At 48.9% G+C, this 16,591-nt stretch overlaps 2 protein-coding genes across 16 annotated transcripts; both read left to right on the plus strand.

The window, feature by feature from the left end:
- The first annotated feature begins 50 nt into the window (after window positions 1-50).
- Window positions 51-11,373, plus strand: LOC144981264 (uncharacterized). Of its 15 annotated transcripts, none has more exons than XM_078933896.1 (12): window positions 51-140; window positions 239-360; window positions 480-750; window positions 834-962; window positions 2,262-4,383; window positions 4,455-4,576; window positions 6,235-6,333; window positions 6,723-6,818; window positions 7,661-7,762; window positions 7,837-7,953; window positions 10,701-10,777; window positions 10,873-11,373. In XM_078933896.1, the coding sequence occupies exons 3-12, from the start codon at window positions 610-612 to the stop codon at window positions 11,021-11,023; spliced, it is 3,156 nt and encodes a 1,051-aa protein (XP_078790022.1). In that variant the 5' UTR covers window positions 51-140; window positions 239-360; window positions 480-609; the 3' UTR covers window positions 11,024-11,373. The 15 variants fall into 15 exon arrangements, with proteins under 15 accessions (XP_078790022.1, XP_078790045.1, XP_078790052.1 ...); XM_078933919.1 differs by having other exon boundaries at window positions 564-750; XM_078933926.1 differs by having other exon boundaries at window positions 564-750; window positions 2,265-4,383.
- A 73-nt stretch (window positions 11,374-11,446) lies between these two features.
- LOC144986596 (NAD-dependent protein deacetylase sirtuin-7-like) lies at window positions 11,447-15,023 on the plus strand. The gene is made up of 10 exons (XM_078933982.1): window positions 11,447-11,637; window positions 11,721-11,858; window positions 12,203-12,307; window positions 12,391-12,461; window positions 12,541-12,613; window positions 12,934-13,032; window positions 13,280-13,516; window positions 13,647-13,727; window positions 13,796-13,902; window positions 14,285-15,023. Exons 1-10 carry the CDS (start codon window positions 11,533-11,535, stop codon window positions 14,493-14,495), a joined length of 1,227 nt encoding a protein of 408 aa, XP_078790108.1. The 5' UTR covers window positions 11,447-11,532; the 3' UTR covers window positions 14,496-15,023.
- The last annotated feature ends 1,568 nt before the right edge of the window (window positions 15,024-16,591 follow it).

Below are 16,591 nucleotides of genomic sequence, written 5' to 3' on the forward strand. Positions count from 1 at the left end.
TCGTCCAATGGCATCGCCTCCAGTTCGTTCTGGAATGTTCTGCGTCTTTTGTTCTGTTTTAAAATAACTCCAGTGTTTAGTGTTATACCATAGTTTATACCCATTTATGTGTAATGCTGCTGTCAGCAACACTGGAGTTTGTAAGTTCTTTGTTAGGTTTTAAAGAAAAACATTTATTAACTTTCACCTGTGTGTTTTTAAAAACGTATTTTTTTAAACCGATGAATGCTTGCTGAAGAGAAAGGCTGCTCCCCTCCCGGCCACCGTAGACTCCGCTCTGCTCCGTCCCGGGTTTTGTGGATTCTCGGCGGGCTCGCGGCTCTGAACGTCGGTTGCTCCGCGAGGAGAGGCGGGTAAAATGTAAACACAGATTCATCATGGAGGAGACTTTGAGTCCCGGTTTGTAATTAAACTTTAGAAAACTTTCCGTGATTAAAAGAAACTTTTACTTTCTTATTTGTGACCCCACCAACTCCTAGCCCTCTTCGCTAAATAAATGTAAGTCAGCGGTTTAATTCAATACGAACTTTACGGAGCTAGCTGTTAGTATTAGCCATCTCCAGGCAGCAAAGCTCCCCGCGCCGCCGCCGATGCAGCTCCTGAAACGCCATGATGGAGGACTACGACGTGTTCGTGCAGCGCGCCTTGTCCCGGCTGATGAGGAGCAGGCGGGACCCGGAGGAAGCCCGGAGCGCCGCGGCTCCGTCCTCCGTCATCCGCTTCCACGGTCTAGCCATCCTGCCCCCGCTGGTACGACGGCGCTGTCAGTGTCAGACACACACGCAGCCGGCGCTGGCTGCTGTCCTCTCGCTGATCTTGTGTTGTGATCGCAGTTGTCTGAAGAGCAGAGGCAGCAGATGCAGGCGCGCAGAGAGGAAGCTCGCGGAGCTGCAGCCCGCATGGAGCTGAAGAAGGAGCGTCCCAGGATGAGCTACGTCCAGACGCTCTTACGCAGCGTCCAGGTGAGCTGCTCCACCCGCGGCTTCAGGCGGTATGGATCCATGAAGTTCAGCGCTTTGGTCAGGGATCCTCCAGCACACCACGCAGACAGACAGAGCTGTTTTAGTCACTTCCTAAATATAATCTGTTACACTTCACCTGCTATTCCAGAGGATCTGCAGAGCATTTAGCATTTTAAGGACACTATTGTTATGGGATATCCAGGCCAACAATGTGGCTCATGTTTGGTAAAATGAAGATGAACTGAGGGCCAGAATGAGACACCATCCAAGACTGGTAAAAGCGGGATTAATGGGAATCATCCGTGAAAATCGTAACTCTTCTTGGTGTACGTAAACCCTCCAGGCCTGCCTAGGTGCTCACTTACTGTGGCTTGTTTCACATAGAATTAGATAGATAGATAGATAGATAGATAGATAGATAGATAGATAGATAGATAGATAGATAGATAGATAGATAGATAGATAGATAGATAGATAGACAACTTTATTTATCCATTTGGGAGGTTCAAGAGGGTGATGGGCATTGATTCAGGGGATTCTATTTAGCAACAATATGATTCATAGCTTAATGTGTGTTTTATGGTGCAGTTCATAGTTGATACTGGAACATAATGAATGATCCGGTTGGATCATATTTGGCTAAAAGGTCAACTGGCGTGACTCAAAGATTAACACTCTGGGTGCTGAACAGTCCAGGCTCTTGCAAGATAATTAAGCATAAATTAAATAAATTGGATTGTAATGATGGTTTGATCATTTTGTGCTGTCATCACACCCGTGTTGTCCGTTGTGATGCACTTGGTCTTTTTTAGGTTATAGTAAAATAAACCTATGCCCAATACAAAAGGTATTTTTTTCCAATATTGATTATTGATTTATCTCAGTTTGAAACAATCTTTTAAGGGTTTAGGTTGATTCGATTCGATTAACAACTAGCATGAGGGGTAAACATATTTGGACAGCCCGATGCCTGAATGTCTCTCAAATGACCAAGACATTCTGTCAATAAAAAAGCAGGTGAAATTCTCACTGATCAGGCTGCGACAACAGACCTGAAGTCTTCCAGCGCTTTGAGGCTGTGTTCAGACTGGACACATTTGGTCCGCTTAAAGTGACCCAGAATTCCTTTTCCCAGATTATCCGGAACAGATTTTCAGTGTGAATGCACAGAATCACTGCTTTATTCAGGAATGATGCGATGAATGGGGGTCGGTGGCGTTCTTCATTTGAGTTGTGATGGCATTCATGGCATTGATGGAACCCCAAGTAAACCTCCTCCTTGTGTTTTTCTTTTAAAAGCAGCTGAGGAAGACTCCAACGCTGGAAGAGCTACTTCAGGAGTCTGACGTTCCGACCAAATGCTCTCCTCCTCCTTTTCCTCCCCCTCGGAGAAGCTCCTCAGAGTCCCACAGTGAGGCTTCTGTTAGGACCGAGCGTGGTCTTTCCCCAGCATCTGCAGAGAAGTTAGAAAGCAGTTCTCCTTCTCCACTCTCTCCCATCAGTGCCTCTCTCACTCCCGAAAAGCAAATCTGCTGTGAAGGGGGCATCAGTGGCCGAGTGGAAAGCCCCAACCCGCCAGAGCTGCAGTCCTGCTGTGGCGGACAGTTGTCTTCTTCAGGTTACTTGAGCCACAAGAGCGTAGAAATGTCTGTGTCCAGCGTGATGGACCAACAAATCTGCACCTTCAACTCTTCTGGAGAAGCTTGTGGCGTTGGAGGCGGGTTCCTTCACAGCACCTCAAATACAATAGCGGCTCGTCCAGATATTATTAGCCACCCTCCTGTGGATGGCGAGGAACTAGAGAGGAGCGGACTGGAGTGTTCCGTTTGTGGAGCCGCCTCTCTCTACGATCATCTGCCATCGGAGGAGTCTGGAAGTGTGGAGCAAACGGATGATGGTTCCTTCCCTGCGGTGCTTCAGTCTACGGATGGAGACGTAGATGAGGGGCCAGTCGCTGCTGGAGGAAACCCGGCCGAAACTGAACCAGGAGACAACCTGCTCCACTCGGAAAGGCTGTGTGAGGAGAAGCCTCATCCCCGGAGCCTCAAGGCCTTGCTGAAGAAATCTCAGGAGTACCGGCGGCAACAGCGGATGCTGAGGAACCAGTCCAGAAACGCCAACATCCAGCAGCTGCTGAGAACGCTAGCAGAGGAACAGAGCCTCTCCGATAAGGAGAACGATGAGCATCTCTGTAGGAACAACAGGGCTGCAGACGGAAACAGAACCAAAGAGCGGGGAGGGGCCCCATCAGTGGGAACGTCACAGAAACCCAGGGAGAACTATGAGATAATTGGGAGTGAAATCGCTGGGAACAACACCAGCACGGACACCCAGAGCTCTCCTGTAACAGGAAGTGGAGACACCTCAGAGCTTCATCTGGTTTCAAAAACAATCCTGAGAAATAAGCTGAACACTTTTCAGGAGTTGATCATCCCAGCTGACACCTCCCCACCTCAGGACTGCCTTCCCGGGGGCGCAGCCTTCTCTAAAGGAGCAGCTAAGTTCTGCAGTGTCCCAGCGCCCAGCTTCTGCTGCAGTCCCAGTCGATTCAAAGACGGCTGCGTCAAACATCTGCAACCCGCTGAAGGAGCCGAGACCTCCGAGGAGAAGCGAGGAGTTCAAGTTACCACGACTTCTGCAGGTGAGGAAGAGGAGGTGGAGGAGGAGGTGAGCGGCGTGTCAGCCCAAAGTTCACGGCACCTGGAGCACCTGGAGGTCAGCCTGACCGGCCTGAAGAGCCTGATCTCATGTCTGGAGTCTGCAGTGAAGGAAAGTCCGGAACAAACTGAGAGCAGCTGGAGGAAACGAACGGGTCAGAACCACTGCTCGGACTGCAGGCAGGGGGGCGATGAAGAGAAGGGGTGCGGTGAGGGGTCAGGACGACCCACTGCTATGAGCATCAGCGATGTGGAGGGCGCTGTGCTCACAGTCCAGGAGGCAGGAGGCCCCATCAGGCAGGCCTCAGTGGGGGGCAGTTACACCCAACGCAGAGACGGCCGGCAGCAGCCGCCCCCTCCCAAATGCGTCTTATCAGCAGCACCGCAGACACGGATCCCCTGTTTATTCCGAAACCCCCTGCATGGGAACGCAGCTCCAGGGGGGGTCTCTGTGCTTTCAGGGACAAGTTGCCGTCCGGCTGCAGGAGGAGGGCGCCCCCCCACAAAATCCCCGCCTCTCAATCATTCGTTTGACGTGGAAAAACCATCCGGACTCTGGCTCCTGGAAGGATCCGGAACCCCCCGGGATCCACAGTGTGGTGTCGGTCAGGGGGCACATCTGACCCCAGAGAGCGGGGGCGAGGAGCAGGCGGGGACGTCTAGGGTCAAACGGCGACTGGTGATGCATGAGACGGAGCAGACTCCAGAGAGGAGGACGGGGTGGGCGGGGCCTGTTGTTAGGCCCACCTCCAGCACCCCCACAGGTAAGAGCCCTGGCTGCAGGTGCACGTCGCTGCTCGTTCACCAGTCAGGATGTCCGTGTCTCCCTGTTCAGCTTCGGCCGGCTGGTTTGAGGACAGGGACGCCGACCAGCAGGAGCAGCTGAAGGAGGTCCACGCCGCCCGGCTCAGAGCCCTGCAGGAGGTGCACCGGCAGCAGCAGGAGCGACTCCTGCAGGTGAGGCGGGGCGTGACGTTGCTCTTGATGCATGACGGACAGGAAACCCTGCTGCGTCCACGGGTGTCCACCCACGCCCCACGCAGACGAAGCTGCTGCCGCTGTCTCAGACCTGCTTCTCCTGCGGTGGGGAGGTGTTCTCAGCATGTGAGATGTCAGAGACTCGGTCGCCCACTCTGCCTCACGTCCACCTGAGATCTTTGCTGTGGCTCCTGTAAACATCGCTTCATGTTTGCAGCAAACAAGTTATTGCTGCATAAATGCATCTCCAGCTCAAATGTTCTCCAGCCGAGTAAATAGTTCTTGAACTAAAGGAGGTTTGTGAATGAAGAAGAGCTCTCTGCAGCTCTTCTAAATCCCACCAGCTTCACTTATTACCTGAGTGGCATTTCACTCAGATGGAATCACTTCGTCTTAAATATAGAGTTTGTAAGATTTAATTAGCTAACTGGGAGTAAAACAGTAAAAACAGCTATGGTTAGTGAAATGCCCGTTATGGTTTTGTCTGTTCAGTTTTCCGTCCGTACATCACAGCAAAGGGATCATAGATTCAGGGCGCACGCCAGGTTATCTGTAGCAGAGCCTGATTTGTCGGCTGCGTTTGTTCCGTTGTGCGTTCAGACAAGGTGAACTGAAGCGTGGCGAGGCCGGCGAACATGTGGTGCGGATAGCGGTGCAGGCGCCGTTCAAAACTGCCGCTCTCCAAAGCTGCGTCGTCAGTCCCAATCGTTGGGGGGGGGGTCACGTCGTGGTCGTTGGTCTGAAATCATAACGACGACAATTCTCACATTTACTGTGGATTAGCCGTTTAAAATCAGCTTCCTTCAAATGTTTGCAGGTCTCACAATTTCTCTTAAAGCAGAAAGCAAATGTTTGGAGGCACACGTGCACACGCACCAGCGCACGCTCCCTCATTTACCTGTTAGTGTGCCCCTGGGTCCCGAAAGACATCTGCTCATTACAAGAGACCTTCAAACACCCCCACCTGCCCAAGCCGGGAAGAGAGTAGGGTACCATAAATGTTTCATTCTGTCCCTAAGAGGCGAGCTGGCACGGTCGCCCCTGACTATGTGTGTGCGCGCGTGCGTGCGTGCGCACGAGAGGCTTGAAGGACGCCGGCTGTTGGCTGGCAGCCTCTCCTGGAGCTGGTGTCTGTGTTTGTTCTTGGCCGGCGTCCGCAGCCCCGTTAATCGCCGCTTCTGCTAAATTGATGTGTCTTTAACAGCAGAATAATGAACAGAAGACACTTCATAGCAGGACATGTGACTCTCCTGTTCGTTCATCATTTGTGAGCGAGCTGGCCGGACTTTCTGGGGGGGGGGTGTTGACACAGAAAAGAAGAATAATTTGTTTAATTCATGACTGTCTGTGGTTCAGTGCCAGATCTTCCTGCTGAGCACCACCACTAGTGATGATTTTTCACCCCCCCCCCCCCCCCCCGCTTTGTGTCAAACCACCTTCCAACTGTTTTCTTTCATTTCCTGCTTGTCTTCTTTCTCCTCATCCTCTCCTTCATCAAACCTCCCCCCGTCTCTTACCACAATTCATTTCTTTCTCCCGCCTCATTTGTGCTTCTCTCCAATCCAATAATATATTCCTCCTCATCTGTTCCCAAACGTGCACACCTGCATCCCCCCCCCCCCCCCCTCCTTTCCCAGGCTTTGGCGGCGCGTTTCCATCACCTCCAGAGCGTCTCCCTCCCTCGCTCCGTTTCAGGCTCCTGTCTCGGGGACACGCTGACCTTCTCCGTCCCTCAGGTACCCCACATGTGCCGTCCGATCAGTCTTTGACCTTTTGTCTGCTGGGCTCCTCCTCCTCTGATCACCATCAATCATGTCTTATTGTCGTTCTGCTGGATTCAGCCCGAGCGGCTCCACTTCATCTGCTGTGCATAAAGGGCCTTTAATGCTGCCGCTCTTGAATCAACAAGTGAATGCCGGCACATCAGCTGCTTATTATTTGGTTTCTCTCAGTGATGAGCTGTGTCCACTCGCTGTCGCGCTCTAAGCAGATGCCAGCCAAAGGACCTTGAAGCTGCGTGGGAAATGAATTGATTGTCATTGATGGAATTAGCATTCTCCTCTCTTCCCCTCATGTCTTCATCATTCTCCCCTCTGGGGGATTTCTCCTCTCCTCTCCTCATCAGCACCTGCGCCCCCTGCTGGCAGCGGCTGTGAAGGGTTTTCTGACGCGCAGACTGCTGAGGACTGAGCGCGTGGCGCAGCTGCTGCGCACCATCAGGGTACGTGAACGCAGCCCATCAGCTGCCAACTCACATTCTGTTGGGATGTTTTCTAATATTGAACAAAAGCTACCAGGAGTCTGGAACCGAGGTTTAAAACAGAGAAGTATTGACATATTGGAGTCTCAGCCATGTTGACTTCCTGTCACTGCCTCCTCAAAATGCCCCTTTCTAGATGATGGTTAGACCTGCTGTCATTAGTAAATGCATTACATGTTCTCACAGCCGTTTGCTGCGTCGGACCTGCAGCAGCGTCGTGATTGAAAAGACCTCATTCTGCAGATGATGCTGCCAAATGCCCTATTTCTGTTACATCCATGTTTATGCTGTTTAGGGCTGCACAATATGAGGAAAACTTGACATGTTAGTGATCATTATTGCAAAGACAATATAACATGCGATACATATACAAATAGCAAAACAACCAAAAACATTTCCATTTCACGGCAACAGTCTAAATAAGAGTCAAAATGACTTAAATAACACCCCAAAGGAGACGAGCATCTATTATAAAATGGGTCCATCCCGTTGGTTAAATGCATAAATGGATTTATTTGATTGATTAAATACTTCAAGCTGCCTTAAGATTGTTTGAGCACATTTAAGGTTACCATTTATTGCAGTTTTCTCCAACTTTTGGGATGTGCATATAGCACAGCTTGATATCGCAATAACGATAAAATTGCGATTTATTGTGCAGTCCTAACTCTGTTTATGTTATTTTCATTCTGTTGGATAAAAAATTATGAATTTATGTGAGATAGGAATGTTTCTATTTCATTGAAATGAAAAAAACCAAACTTTGGTGGAGTTGGGTGGGACTGATGATGCCGCTGATGCAGGACACGCAGCAGTTCCTGCAGAGCTTCCAGCAGCAGAGTGTGGCCAGAGGAGCCGTCTGCAGCAGGCAGGACGTCGTACTGCAGGAGAGAGTCGCCCTGCAGGTAAGACGCCAAGCATGCTGGAACTCATCTGTCAGTCCACCGACTCTCTGAAACCCCGGCGATTCCTTTTGCAGCTCCGCGCCGCTCGTTACGAGCTGTACGACGTTTTCTTCAGCCTGTCAGCCAGAGAGAGGATGCAGATGATCGGCTGGGACAGAGAGCTGGCAAAGGAGAGGGAAGTCAGACGGCAGGTGATCCCCCGCTTCCTCTGCATGTGCGCAGTCCTGTGGTGGTTAAATTAGATGAAGCCGTCTCACGGCAGGATGTGGAGGAACACCGTCTGTTTTCAGAGCTTCTGATGGGGAACCCCGCAGCACAAGACGTTGATTTTTGGTGCTCTGCTGGAAGAAAGGCTGCTCCCTTGCTTCCCTCCTCCTGTGCTCTACCATGAATTTTCTAAGGGGGGGGGGGTGTAATTAAAACTTCAGAGCATTTTCTTGCAAAAAAGTTGCTCCTATTCTGATTGTGGGGTTACAGAAGACTGTCCATCGATTTGTGAAGCCAAAGGTGGGTAGATGTGACAGAGTTTAAAATATTGAATCAAACAGTAAATATGCTCCTGGTAGCGTGTTATTCTGAGCCCCAGATGTTTGTTGTTTTAACCTCCTGCTAAAAAATGCTGCTTTGGAGCTGCTGGAAAGAAGGAAATTCTGACAGTGGATGGAACGTTATGTAAGGGTTAATTCAATTCAATTTTATTTGTATAGCCCAAATTCACAACAACAGTCGTCTCGATGGGCTTCGTATCGGTAATTGAAAAAGTTAAACATAAAATCAAAAGGGTCATGAATACATAGAATTCAAGAGGAAAATACTAAATTGAACTAACAAACTGACTAAACTAAACTGGACATCCCTGCCCTTAGACCCCCCTTCACAGTATGGAAAAACTCCGGAATTCCGGAAAAAACGAAGAAACCTCAGGGGTGTCCACATGAAGGAGGGACCCTCCACCAGGACGGACAGGCGATTAACCAGAACTCAATGGCCGACGAAGTGTGCATTATTACCTTTTAACGCACGCCGTGGAAGCCTGAACCTTCGCGTCGGACGGTTGCTTCCGCCAAGTGCGTTAAAAAGTAATAATGCACACTTCGAAGGCCATTAACCCGCTTACACCATGGTCACTTACAAAAGCAATATTCGTCCGCGTCGCGCAGCACAACCGCTGCAGTCAAGATTCTGCGATATGTGTATATATATATATATATATATATATATATATATATATATGCTGATCTTCGCGATGGGTTGAATAAAGCATTAGTTCAGAGAGAAAGTTCATCTCTTACCGCTTGTTTTTGTCCAAACGATGAAGCAAAAGCCGGCGCAGTGATACAAAACATTTAAGCTAGGTGACCGGAACTTCTTTTTTCACCGTGCGGTTATGAGGTTTTAACGCACACCCAGCAGCCAATCAGAATCGAGTATTCACCCGGACCATGGTATATGAGGAAGGTGCGGTGGAAGCAGTCCTTTTTACCTCACCATGAAGTTCAAAACAGTCAGACCTCCTGTAACCCCCTCCCTATCACGCCCCTCCACCCGTCGAACACCTCATGCTCCGCCCACCGCCCGGCCTGTACGAGGCTGAAGTGGACATGTGACATTTCTAGCTTCCAGGTTCCCTGAACTTTTGAGGGGAAAGTTTATCTTCTTCCTCTAAAATGGCTGCAGCTGCTTTAAACTTTATGGGTTGACTGGATTTTGTGCTGGAACCACTAAAATGTGATCTAGATTTTCCCTTAACCCAAAACTGTCAAAGTGGAAGCTAAGAAATTGGACGCCAACTTCAGACTCGTCCCACATATAAGAAGCGATGCCTAAAAATAAAAAAAAAAGAATAAAAATAACAGAGCCTTAAACTAGTATTTTCTCAACATAATAATAAAAGTGAATCTGACATTTGAGCAAATTTATAAGCAGCGTCCATTTATGCAATGGCCATAAATGCATATTTGGAGTAAAGACTCCTGGTTATTGTCGGTTGAATGCAGATTTCTGTTTTCTTTGAAGTCAAAGGCTCTTCTCTGGATCCTCTGGATCTTCTCTGCTAAAGTAAATTTTCCAAAAACGTTTTGTTTTTTTCAAACTTTGCCAGCTTGGATGGAGGTTTCAATCTAGCGATCAGAAGGTAGCGGATGTATTTTCGACCGAGCGACTCGACATCCGTCAACATTAGGTCTGATGTGGTGGAGAGAATCCGGTAGTTTTCCAAAAATAAAACTTCCTTCAGAATCAGATTAGAAATAAAATGGAACAAATGTAGCGGTAGGTCATGTTTGTTTTTCTCTACTCGGCCCGGTACCAACTGTCCCACAGACCGGTACTGATCCGTGGCCCGGGACTTCAGAATTCTCTGTGCACAGAAACGTGTGGGCGGGGAAATTTGGGAACATTTCATTCTGACTCCTGTTCCACATCGATATCAGGTTATTATGGTATGTCAGCATCACACTGGGCCAGGCAGGTTTTCAACATGTGAAAAGACTGAAGAGTTGATCCTCGAAGACGTTAATCACACAGTCAGACATCTGCAGAGCATCTGCTCCAGAAAGGTGTGGTGACTCACTGTCATCACAATTTCCATCAGTCACTTTGTATTGTTGTCTTTTCATGTTGTGTAGTGACACACAGGTGTTTGCTGGCACAAACTCATTAGTGACACACACCGTCTAACTACATTTTTGTGCATTTCAAACACTTTCTGCTTAGGAATCCCCCCGCCTCGTACTTTAGTCTGCTTCTTTCAGCTGAGAAGCCTGAGGCAAAGCAGCAGCAATTTAACAGTTTCATCATGTTCTCCACACCAGGAAAGACTTGCTGCTACATTCTTTGTAAAAGAAGACTAAATGCTAAATAATTTTAAAATTGTGGCTCTCCAGCTTTCATAGCTACCCTGCTGTTCTTCCAGACTGTTTTCTGTCTGTTTGTCTAGAAGACAGGAAGTTGTCCAGGACAGACGATACTGTCAGCTGCAACACAGAAGTCACTGGAGAGGAAGAGAGAAGCCATGTGAGTTTGCACTACGTTACCATGACAACGCCCATGTATGAGCCAACCTGCATCAGCTGCAGCTCGATTCTTCCCCTTCTTTCCCTGCGCTCCAGGATTCAGAGAAAAGTTGCTGAAAGGACCGGGGGATTTAGGACCAGGACCGGACCGAAGCTCTTTGACGACAAACCGCAACCAAGGAAACAAGGACAGACTAGAGCGCGTCTGCAGAGAGCCACAAAGAGCGCCGGCTCCTCCAAACCGTGACTCCTTCACTATGAGGCCCAGCTAAGCTGCAGCGTCTCAGGGTAATCTAGAGTCAATGCAGAAACTCGGCTGGTCGTGCATTTACCCGCCAAAATGCTCACGCTGAAAATGTTTTGTGTTTCTTTTTTTTGTTCGGGCCGTTGGGCATCTCCAGCTGCCCCTCCCATTGCGTTCATGGTTAAACAGACTGTCTTCAAAAATATTCTCAAAAGGATGTGTGTCTGTCATATTTAAAGTAGACTGTTTGAAATGTTCTTCTCAGCCTTAAACTTTATTCTCAGCTGAAAAAGCCTTTTCAGTTTTCATTTCTGGTCTTTTATGTTATTTATTAATAAAGTTTTTTACTCTGATGTTGTGCTGTTTGTTGATGTGTTGACACACTCCCCAACAGCAGGGGGCGCAGCTGAGTTTTCTGCTCGTCCGCTGACTGGCTGGTTCCGGTTTAGGCTCCGCCATGGCGCCGAGCTTTATTATGAACAGATAACCGGTTCGGGTCTCGCTCAGGCGGGATGGAGGAGGTGCCGGACACGGGCACAAGTGCGCGAGCGGAGAGGAAGGCGTTGGAAAAGGCTAAAATCCAGCAACGGGAGAGCGAGAGGAACATCCTCCGGCTGGTGAGTAGGGAGCGGAGCCCGCAGCTAAGCGCCTCGTCGGTCCTCCGCCGGCGGTAAACCGAGCCGGTTCTGGTGTGCTGCAGGTCGGACAGGTCCTGAAGAAACCGGAAGCTGAGCGGTCCGAGGAGGAGGCCGCGGCGCTGCTGCTCCACAGAGACGCCGCGGAGGAGCTGTGCAGGAGACGGAGCCGCAGGGACGGCCTCCGGAGGAAGCAGGAGGAGGTAAGGGGGGGTTAGTGGAGCCCCCACCTCCAGCAGTCAGCTGACATGATGGAACCAACTGTTCAATCTTCAAAACCTAAAACTTTTAGGAGCTTTTTACAAACATGTTCCTTTTCTGATCATTGTAATGATTGTCTTGTGTTATTGCTGTTTCATCCTGTGGCTCCTTTGATTTTTCTTTCTCAAAAAGTGTCATCTTTTGCCAGGCCACAGTTAAAAAATAAAGATTTATTTTCTCGAATCTGTCTTGCCGGGATAAATAAAGGTTAAATAAAATGACTGATCTGATAACAGCTTTTGATTTTTTTAACATTGTCAGTAATTCCAGGTTGTCCTGATTGCAGGTTTTTGATGACGCTGAAGTGCTGAAAGGTAAAGTGCAGCAGTTAGCCGCCGCCGTCCGTCAGGCCAGTCACCTGGTGGTTTACACTGGAGCGGGGATCAGCACGGTAAGGATGCCCCCCCCCCCCCCTCCCGTCATCGGCATCCTCCTGGGCAGCCTCTGCAGCCTTCATAGTGCCTTTTCTTCCAGGCAGCATCCATCCCAGATTACAGGGGGCCCAACGGGGTGTGGACGCAGCTGCAGAGGGGGCAGGCCGTCAGGTGAGGATGGAAGAAGGCCGCGCATCCCCTACCACAAGCCGTGTTTCTGATCTCCTGGGTTTTTTAATTGTGTTTTCAGCTCGTCGGACTTGAGTCAAGCTGAGCCGACACTTACACACATGTGCATCAGGATGCTGCACGAGGAGAAGCTGGTATGGAGGAGCCTGATGTGTTAAAAAAGGAATCTATGAATTAATTCAAGATTCACTTAGAAGAGACTGATTCATCTTATCTATGGATCAATTCTCATTTGGAGCCATTTCTTGTGCATTTTTTCCAAGCAGGAGCAGTTTTTCTGATAGTTCTGGATATTAATTTAAATATCAGTTTTACTATTAAAAGTTCATTTAACAAATCCAGAAACGTGAAAAGAGTTTTTTTTTCATAAAAAAAGATCCTTGAATGAACATCTGAAAAAAACCACCTTTATTTGTAATTGTGACGGCGTGTGTGTTTGTGTGCGTGCATACAGGTGAAGCATGTTGTATCTCAGAACTGTGACGGCCTTCATCTGCGCAGCGGTCTGCGCAGACACGCCCTGTCAGAACTCCATGGAAACATGTTCATCGAGGTAACTGGAGCGGTGGCGGTGGTGCTGGTGGGGTAATAATGGGATTGGATAACCATAACGGGTGGGATTCAGTGTTTTCATGTGGCTGTCAGAGGTCCGGGTGAATGCAGAGGGTTGTGTGTAAAACTGAAGCCAAATCAGTCATGAATCAAATGTTTGAGAGGCCAAAGAGGGAGGCGCATGGATGGAGTAAAGGAGGAGCCCAGGGTGGGTGTTTCCACCTGAACCCGCCTCTCTGCATCCACAGGTGTGCACTTCCTGCTCTCCGGTCAGAGAGTACGTGCGCTTGTTCGATGTGACGGAGCGGACCTCACTGCACCGCCACGCCACTGGTCGCAGCTGCAGCTGCTGTGGCGCAGAACTCCGAGACACCATCGTTCACTTCGGAGAGCGCGGGAGCCTGGAGCAGCCGCTGAACTGGGAGGGGGCCGTGGAGGCAGCCAGGAGGGCCGACGTCATTCTCTGCCTGGGCTCCAGTCTGAAGGCAGGCTTCATTAGCTATAGATCCTGTCTGAATTCCCGTCTCACCTTCTGAACTTAGTAAAATGATCTCCTGTGTCAAGGATGCAGTCACCGTCATTTCTGTCTATGTGCTCTGACTCCTCCCCCTCCAGGTGCTGAAGAAATACTCCTGTCTGTGGTCCATGAACAGACCCGTGAATAAAAGGCCGAAGCTCTACATCGTGAACCTTCAGGTACGGCTGCAGTCGCTTTGAGGTCAAATCTGTCGATGACCCGGTTCTGATCCGTTTGTGTTTATTAGTGGACGCCCAAAGACGACCTCGCTGTCCTGAAAATTCACGGCAGGTGTGACGACGTCATGCGGCGGCTCATGGAGGAGCTGAACCTCCAGATACCTGCGTACGACAGGTGAGAACAGAGGAAGGAGAAGACGACCCTGATCACGTGGGAGAAGCTGCAGGAGGAGCTCACTGCTTTGTTCGTCACACAGACTCCAAAACATTCTGATGACCAGAGTCGTCTTCTCAAAGTTCTCATGTAAAGCTGAAGTCCAGAATGAGATGACCGCATCTCCATTTGAACTTTTCTCTTGGAGGATCCAGAAATAAATGGAAACTGTGACGTCTGATCAAGAATGTCAGAATAAAACCGTCCTAGAACGTGCTCAGCAGAGTTCTTTGGTTCTTAACTTTAGTTCTCCAACTCTGACTCTTGAGTTGGTGACATCCTAGTCTGACTCAGATTAATAATCTCTCTTTGCTTCCTGTCTGTCCTGCTTCTGCCTCTTCAGGACGAAGGACCCCATCTTCAGTTTAGCCGCCCCTCTCAGGCCAGAAGAGCTGCACAGTCACACCCGTGAGCTCATAGCACCCCCCAGTGGACAGGACAGGGGCTCCGCTGACTGCGGGGTGCAGATGAAGGAAGGCCCCCATGTGCAGGGGGGCTGGTTTGGACGAGGCTACGGCAAAGGAAGGAGGAAGAGGAGGAAAAAAGCGGCATGACACTGGAACATGTGGATCATGGACGAGTTTTAGGGTGCTTTGATGTGAATCACCTCTGTAGTGTGGGGGGTGTTCTGATGTTTACAAAGACTTCACTGCGTTGTGCAGCTTCTGTTCTTGGCGCCGGCAGCGGAACCGTCTATAGTTCAGCTGAACGTTTGGGCCGACAGAACCGTTTCCATGGTCTCAGTGTTGTCTGTTGGTGGAAAGCTGCGGCGGTGTTCCTTCATGATGTCTCATGTCTGCAGTTTTTATAAATAGATCATGGGTATATTTTTGTAGAGTTTATTTTCAGGTGATGGAAACTGGATTTGGTTTCCGGTGTTTGGTTCCCCTGGTTTGCTCTGCTGCGACCTCAGGTCTGCTGTGGGTTAACTTATGTGTACTGCACCATGAGGAGCCATGAATCTGCTTTTCCTGTGAGGTCATCTTCATCGTGGCAGGAGCCGCTGAAGTGAACCATCCTTGTTTTGTTTTTTTCCAAAGTTAATGCACGGAGGAGTGAATAAATGCTGGCTTTTCATCCTTTTCCCGTTTCTGTGACTTACTGCCAAATAAATGACACGCTGAACGTATGTGGCTGCAGCTCCACTGAATGCATGCGGCTGCAGCTGTGCTGAATGCATGCGGCTGTGCTGAACGCATGCGGCTGCGCTGAACACATGCGGCTGCGCTGAACGCATGCGGCTGCAGTAAACATCTGTGGAGTTCTGATGAACATTGAAGCTTTATTAGATGTTTGAGCTTATCACCTTTCTGCACTGCAAAGCAGCTTTCACTGATTCGCATAGGTGGTTTGGCAGAGTTTTACGCCGGGTGCTGCTCCAAAAGGCAACCATCATCTGACGGGCGGTAATGTCTGTGTAGCCCCCCCCCCCCCCCCCCCCTCTTCTGCTCCTGCAACTCTCCCGCATTCAGAGGTTTTCAGTTGATGCTATTGTGGAGTGAGGCAGAAGACAGGAGAGTATAGAAGATCCTTTCAGATGGAGGGAGTTATGAGATCAGAATCTCCAGCAGACAGAGAATGTGAAGATGGAACCACTAGACTGTTGGCCCCCTCCTTTAAGGGATCACACAGTTTGAAGCACCCTTTTCAGTCTGCAGGATTCCTGGTTGTTCCTTTATTTTTCATCTGGAATCAGCTATCAGGCTCCTCCTCACCCTGAGCCATGGCTTCAGTTTTGGTGCTAAGGGCCAGTTTCAGGACGCACCCATGATTTCCACAGCATCCTTACATTGGCCCGCCTCCATGTGGCCCATGAGCGGATGGAAGCGTCACAAACTTCCTGCCTTGTCTCACAGCAGATCTTCTGTCTGTAAGCCTCTGGCGCTTCCTGGCTCTTCCTTAGTTGTGGACAAGGCTGTTGGGTTAATAATTTTCTATCTAGCTTACAGTCTCTTAAAACCCCCAACCTAACATAACCGGTGCAACAAAAATGGTGAGCAATATAAGTACAGTTTGGAGCCAGATTCCAGCCCAGACAAGGTAAACAAACACATACATATATCTATTTGTCTACAAGTGGATGTTTCAGGATTCAGGATGGAGTAGAGCAGGGAGCTCGTGACCCCCCAATTGTAGCTTGTGTGTAACAACTACAAGCTTTTCCAACCAGCATTTATCTCCTCTGCTCCCTCTCTCTTCTTCCCTCCTTTTTCTTTCCGTCCGGTCCAACAAGAAACTGTAACAAATTTAATTAACATTAATAAAGTTTAGACTGAATTACAAAAGGGGTTTATTCAAATATACCCCTGCTGTAAAAGAAAAATATGTCCAACACAAGAGGCCTTCAGCTCTCATCTGTTTGCTCAGCTGTTGGACAGGACAAGTTAAAAAAAAAAGGTAAAAGAAAGTGTGAGACAACAAAACATGTTTCCTCTCTAAAACAAAATCATACACGTTATGATGACCTCACAGCATTGGCTTTCTCTGACGTGTTCAATATATTTGTCTTAAAAAAAGGGTAGCAGTTTCTTTTTGTTTTTTTCATTTTGACGTTCATTCAACCAGGAAGTTTCTTTTTCTCTTTCTCTTCTTTCACAGTTTAAAAACTTTGGTTAGTGGAATATTTTTTAATAAAGTGTATTTCAGCTAA

The sequence above is a fragment of the Oryzias latipes genome, chromosome 1, assembly GCF_053564925.1.
Source record: "Oryzias latipes strain Hd-rR chromosome 1, Olatipes_Hd-rR_3.1".
Taxonomy (NCBI): Eukaryota; Metazoa; Chordata; class Actinopteri; order Beloniformes; family Adrianichthyidae; genus Oryzias; species Oryzias latipes.